We start from the raw sequence: 6,349 nt of genomic DNA, 5'->3' as shown, positions 1-6,349 counted from the left end.
CCACCCCAGGGCTAGATCAGAAAAAGGACAGCATGGGGCCACTGTGGGCTAGCGCTCCACCCTAAGAGGTCAAACGGTAAGGCCAAGTTCAGCAGCCATGCTGCTACCTGAAACCGAGGGCTGCAGTGGGGTAAACCGAGGCCTGGAGAGAGCCAGAGTGTGTATCTCATGCCCATACTTTCCAGGTCGGGGATACTGGGCCACGTAGTCCTGATGAAGAACCCAAGGTCCAGAGAGGTGGGTGTGGCTTGGCGCTGAGCAGGCTGGAGCCCCTCTTGGACCTGGGCATTTGCCCACCCAGATGCTTTCCCAGGACCATGCTGTCTGTTCCAGCCTAGAATGTCATGCTGTTGGACTCCAGGGGGCTGTGAAGTGTCAGGGAGGGTCATGTCCTCCTCCCGGTCCCCACGTTCACCAGGACCGCTGCCTTTTGGGCCATTACGTGGTTTGGGCTTTGCATGACTTTGTTTGGTCACCACTGCTCCGAGGCAGTCTGCCATGTCTGCCCAGGAGGGGTCCGGGGTTTGTTTTCCTTTCTGTGTTGAGGCTCAGTGAACCTTTGGTTGGGGCTGCAGAGGGCGGCTGGTGGGCCCAGGGTGGTGACTGCCGGAGAGGCATCTGGACCCTGCAGTTCCCTCAGCCCTGACATACTGCTCGGTCAGGGTCGGGGACCATCGCTGAGCCTGATCCTGGGGGACATAAGCAAGTTTGCCGTCTCCCGAGCTTGTCCTCACTGAGGGTGTCTTTGTTCTCCCACCGGCCTGACTGCAGGGCCTGGCCCAGCTCTGTGTGACCATTGAGGAATGTTGGGACCATGATGCCGAGGCCCGCCTGTCCGCTGGCTGCGTGGAGGAACGGGTGTCCCTGATCCGGAGGTCAGTCAACGGCACTACCTCGGACTGTCTTGTCTCCCTGGTGACCTCCGTCACCAACGTGGACCTGCCCCCTAAAGAGTCGAGCATCTAAGCCCGAGACACCGCGTCCCTCCAGACTCAGTGGAGCTGAAGAGGAAAGGAGGAAAGAAAAAAGTTGTGTTTTGTTTTGGAGATCCCATAAAACCAACAAACACATAAGATGCAGCTGCTATTTTACCTTGACTTTTTATTGTTATTATAATTATTATAATTATTATTATTAATATTATTTTTGGGATTGGATCAGTTTTTACCAGCACACTGCTCTACTGTATTGCAAACAGCGGACATGTCAGCAGGCGTTGAGGTGCTGAGCTGTGAATACAGAACCAGCGCCATGCTGAAGAACCTCAGTCACCTCCTGTCCTTTGGGGTTCATTTTTCCCACACCCTCTTTGTTTGTCGTCTCAGAACCTGTGACTCAAAGAAACCCATCTCCTGTCTTAGGAAACTTAATGCTGCAAACCCTACCTGGAGGAATCTCTGGAGACTGTTATATAAGAACACATCTTCCTCGGAAGAGGTGCTTCCTCTCCCCCTGCCCTCGTCCCCTCCGCTCCCCGCCCCCTGCCTTTCCTTTGGTTTTCTCCCTTTTTAGACCGTGAGCTGAAGAAACAGCAGATGTGTCTTTCGTGGGTCTGACGGGTGTTATCCCGACCGAGGAAAGACTGGGATGAGGAGGATGATGGTTTGGACTGGAGCCGGCGGGGCAGACGGTGCTGGGGGTGGGGTTTGGAGCGGAGCTACACTGGAGTCAGCATGTTTGGAGCAGCATCCTTGGCTGTGGAGGCTACTTCTCAGGTAACCCAGAACTGAGGGCAAGGGGCTTGTAGAGGCCAAGCATTGACGGCCAGAGCGGGGTTTGGAGAAAGTCTGAGAGCTGGTGTGGTTTGGACCCACCTGCTGGCCCTGGCCAGATTTTTCCCACTAACTTGGGCTTGGGTATAGAAAAAACATTTTTTTTTCTGCCCTGATTTTAAGGTTAGGTGAGGGTAGAAATCACCACAATTTAACGAGTGTGTTCTTTACAAGACTTGATGCTGTAAATGTCTTAAGGGGAGCAAAGCTGAAGTAGTTTGCTTCTTCCCGGAGCGGTTCAGGGAAACGCCCACAACGAGGCGCCCTGCACAGCCGGGGCAAGAGGACTTCCCAGGCGGGGCCCTCCAAGGCCTGCTTCTCTGGAGACCCGGAGAGTCCCGCAGTGCTGGCCCTGCCCCTCACGGTGACACTGTTGTCCCCTTGATGTGGCTCATGGGCATGGCTTTCTCCAGACCCGTTAAAGTGGTGCATATTCTGAAAACCGTTTTTCTATTATGCCATAACCTTCTCTAGTCGGTGAATGTTCCTAATGCTGCTGTTTCAACATTTGAATTTTTTTTTTAATTTATGAAACATGCGAATTTTTTTAAAAGAACAGTACACACACGTGCACACACACACATCCACATGTACACACACGCTTTGCTATGTGGCTTCCGAGGTTTAAATTTTGAAAAGTAAAAGAATTAAAACTTCACGACCACAGACCACCTCAAACCAGAAATACCTCAGAATTTTCTACTTGTGTAAGTTTTATTATATATTTTGTTAGTTGTGTTGTCTTGTAGTAAGTATATTTTAATGTAAGTTGGTTTTTATGACAGGACAGTTTAAAAGAAATAGAAAAAAAGAAAAAAAAAACTTGTAAGTGTCTTCTAGGGAGTGCTATCACTTTTGTTTGATAACGCCCTCTTGTAAATAATTGTCATCCACTGTAGGTTGGCCGTCTGGGCTGAGTCAGGGCATTTGTCACTCTTGTTTGTGAAGGATTTTCATTCTGGTTTCTTTAGACCATTTTATTTTAAAACAGTGCATCTGTTGATCTTGAGGGTTGGCGAGTTGGTGGGTAAGGGGAGAGGTCAACTTGGCTAAAGAGGGCCACCTCCCCTTGGGTTATTTGGAGGTTCGGGTGTTTCCCGCAACTTGGTCAGTGTGCAGCAGGACAGGTAACCTCACTGTAACCTGGTAAAACAGTGGCCCTTAAACCCGTGTGAGGTAATTTTACCTGAGATTTCATTTCTTAAGCAGACTAGCAGCAACGTTTGCCAGAGAGAACTTGGGGTGGAATCCACACTGTGACTCAGGGGCCGTCTATACTAAAGCTGCGTATCCGGGAGTGGCGTGTTCTATGCTCCGCCAGTCTTGGAGTTCTTCTGTTCTCAATCTGAGAGGGCACTGCGCACCTCATTGAGCTGTCTGCTCCCTTCTCAGCACACCACCTGTGCGGCCGGGACCCGCCACCTGGTGTGGACACAGGACCTGTGGGAGGTGCCTCTGCTCCCTTTCAGAGCTCAGTTTCTGCTTCATGGGTAAAACAAGGGTTGGCCGAGGTGGTTACAGGGCCAGGTTTTCTGTTTGTGTTTTTGGCAAGCTGCGTTGTCTTCTTTTCTTTTAGCTGTTTGATTTTGTGCTGTGGTATTTTTCTTCCCTCGGAATAATTTTAATGGCAAAACAGGCTTTACAGCAGTTGCTTTTCTTTTCCACGTATTTCTTTAAGAAGCTTTAAGATATTTATTGAAAAGTGCCATATCTAATTTCTTTAGCTTTCACCTCAGGCAGTGCCAGACTTCTCGGCTTTTCCCCCTCAGAAGAAACAGATGAACCACTAACAAATGTAGCTAATCGACTGCCGGAAAGGTCAGGTCAGTGCTCCTTCCTAGTGCCGAAGGCTAAACGCCGGTTCAGTTACAGATTTCCTCTGGGTGATTTTTCCTTTTGTGTCCTGACTTGATTCTTGTGAGAAGGAGCTTTGGCCTGGCTGTGGGCAGGTTGAGCTGTGGCCCCATGTGGGCCCTGCTGGTCAGGACGCGGCGCAGACGGGGCGGCCCTTCCTGTTGGCCCGCGTGCCTCTTTTCCAGGTGGCCTCGCTCTTGGCCCACCTGTGCCCAACTGCTGTAGCACCTCTTTAGGGCCTTGGCTCCAGAATGAGGTGTCACAAGATGGTGGCTGTTGGAGGTAGCTGGGGAGTGAGCAGAGTCCAGGGGGCCTGCACCTGTTCTTTGGGCTCCAAGCTGCCTTTTCCCTCATGCTCTGGTGCACAGTGTACCCATCGGGCAGTGCAGCTGCTGCTGATGGCTAGAAGGCGGGTGATCTCCTTCCAGGGCATGGCTCTGGGGACACAGGTGGGCCTTTCCTCCCAGATAAAGTGTCTGTTTGTCTCCATAAACTCTTTGGGGCATGAGCCATGTAGAGCCCTGGTCTGTATTTATGGGATTCCAGGGCCTGCCTGTGCTCCTGCCCACAGAGATCTCATGCGACACCCACTTCCAGGAAGCTCAGATAATTCCTGCCTTTTTTTTTTATCGTTTTGCCCCAGGCCTTGTGGAAGACTGGCAAGAGTGGGGCCTGGCATCATTTCCCCACGGGAGGGGTCGTCCATCCAGGGCGGGAGGGAGCTCAGTGAGGGAGAGAGTGGCCATGGCTCCTGGCTGTGGGGGTGCGACCTGGGGGAGAGGGAGGCTGGGAAGCTCTCGTTTCTTTGTTCTGTTTGAAAACACCCGTTGTCACTGTAGGAGGCCATCCCTAGTGGGGAAAATGTAGGAACCAGAAGGAAAAGGAGGAAGCAGATGGGACAAAGGCCACTGTGTCAGAGTGTCCGAGGGCTCTCAGTGACAGGAGGCCAGGGAGGGCCGCGAGCATGGTCATCAGAGCGTCGTGGGCTGGTGTGAGCTGGGTCGTCTGCTGGGACCTTTCGTCTCACGCGGGAGTCCTCCTTGGAGTGAGTACTCGGGGGATGAGGGGTACAGGTGGGTCTGCCTGGAGAAAGGAAGAGCTGGCTGGGAGGGAGAGAGGCGAACATCGTCAGCCCTTTACCATCCAGCATGGTCCTCCTGTCCTGTTGGCTCTGGGTGGGTGCCCAGAGACAACCAGTCCTGTCTGGGGAGGGCTTTGCCATGTGAGCCAGCTGCTTCTGACTGAATATTTTGCCGGATTTGGGGGCAATTTTGCAGGACAGGGACATTGTCCAGCCTTGGACATCTACAGGAGGCTAGAGCTTCCCGCTCACACAATACCAGCAAAGGGAAGGGCTTCTCATCTTCAGGCCAAATCAAGACAGTTCTTCCATTGCCCCAGCGTGCCCTCTTGACATTGCTCAGCGCTTTAGAAAGTACCGTGAAGCATGCGACCCGTGGTTCTGCTCTGTCGCCTCTTCTCTTCAGCTGGCCATTTTCTTGCTCCCTGTTGCCCTCCCACTCTGCGCCAGGTGCTCGGGCTGTGTGTGGGGATTTTCCTTGGTGGCGAGCCCAGCTGCGCATTGAACGTCCACCACAGGCTGTGTGTGGGGATTTTCCTTGGTGGCGAGCCCAGCTGCGCATTGAACGTCCACCACAGGCTATGTGGGGGGATTTTCCTTGGTGGCGAGCCCAGCTGTGCATTGAACATCCTCCACGGGCTGTGTGTGGCTCAGAAGGTCCGTCATGTGGCCCCCTGCTCTGAGCCACGAGGACAGGCAAGCGGCTGCTCCATCCAGAGTGGGGGTACTGGATGGCCTTCTTGCAAACGGGATTTTGTCTCTTTAAATTTGCAGTGTGAGGTTCCCAGCACCTACTGGTTTCACAAGGATTTGATGGTTTTAAATTACATGGTGAGCATATGTGTGCATGTTTTTAGAGTTGGTGCTCGAAGCTGAACAGCCAGACTTTATCCCTGAGAAATATCTAAATTGGAAAGAAGGTTTCCATGACTTGACTTAGTTTGGTCTTGAGTCTCTGTTACTTCATCCTGTTGGGCAGGTTTTTCTTGATGGTCCGCCTTTGGAGAGATGGCCCGGTTCGCGTTGCAGGGGTACCAGACCACACCTTTCCAAGAAACACGGTGACTCTCCTTCCCTTCCCCACCATACGTGATGAGCAGCCAAGAAGGGAAGAGATGCCAGTGGTTTTTTCTTCTTCTCGTTTGTGTGATGTGACTTCTCCTTGGTCAGAGGCTGTTCGCAAAATCTGAGCTAGTAAAACAGCAGCTAATGTGTTCAAGCGAGGGATGACGAGTTTAAGCTTCGATCAGTGTGAATGTTTCAGGTAAAGAAATGGGTCCAGTAATTCAGTTGATGAACTGTATATACTTCTCAGTCTAGATTTGAAAATGTTTAAATGAATTCAGGGTTATAAGCATAGTTCTTTATGTGAGATTCTTAGTAGTTGATTTGTAACCAGCAATCTACCTATGAATGTATCCCAGACCTTTAGGAGGCTTGGAAACTTTTTTTTGAGATGATGATTTGGTTTTGTAGGTGAAAGAAATTGGAGTTTGAAATGCCCCTTTTGAAGTTAAATTCAGTTGACTCCATCACATTTTTTAAGAGATGAGTGTATTCAGGAGACCCATAAACTATCAACAAATAAAAGCCCAAATTATCCAGTGAGATATTTTTAATGTTCTTATTTTGTACTTGTTTT

General features: G+C 51.0%; 1 protein-coding gene across 2 annotated transcripts in view; it reads left to right on the top strand.

Annotated features, from left to right (window-relative positions):
* The window catches only part of ACVR2B (activin A receptor type 2B), a 9,223-nt gene extending 7,256 nt beyond the window's left edge, over nucleotides 1-1,967 (top strand). For both annotated transcript variants that reach the window (XM_012555835.2, XM_012555837.2), the window contains one exon: nucleotides 772-1,967. In XM_012555835.2, the coding sequence (XP_012411289.1) occupies nucleotides 772-966 (195 nt within the window). In that variant the 3' untranslated portion in view covers nucleotides 967-1,967. The remainder of the gene's footprint in view (nucleotides 1-771) is intronic.
* The last annotated feature ends 4,382 nt before the right edge of the window (nucleotides 1,968-6,349 follow it).

Source organism: Trichechus manatus, unplaced genomic scaffold (genome assembly GCF_000243295.1).
Source record: "Trichechus manatus latirostris isolate Lorelei unplaced genomic scaffold, TriManLat1.0 scaffold00049, whole genome shotgun sequence".
NCBI classification, from domain to species: Eukaryota; Metazoa; Chordata; class Mammalia; order Sirenia; family Trichechidae; genus Trichechus; species Trichechus manatus.
Note: the sequence above shows the minus strand (reverse complement) of the source record. Positions and strands in the feature narration are given on the sequence as shown.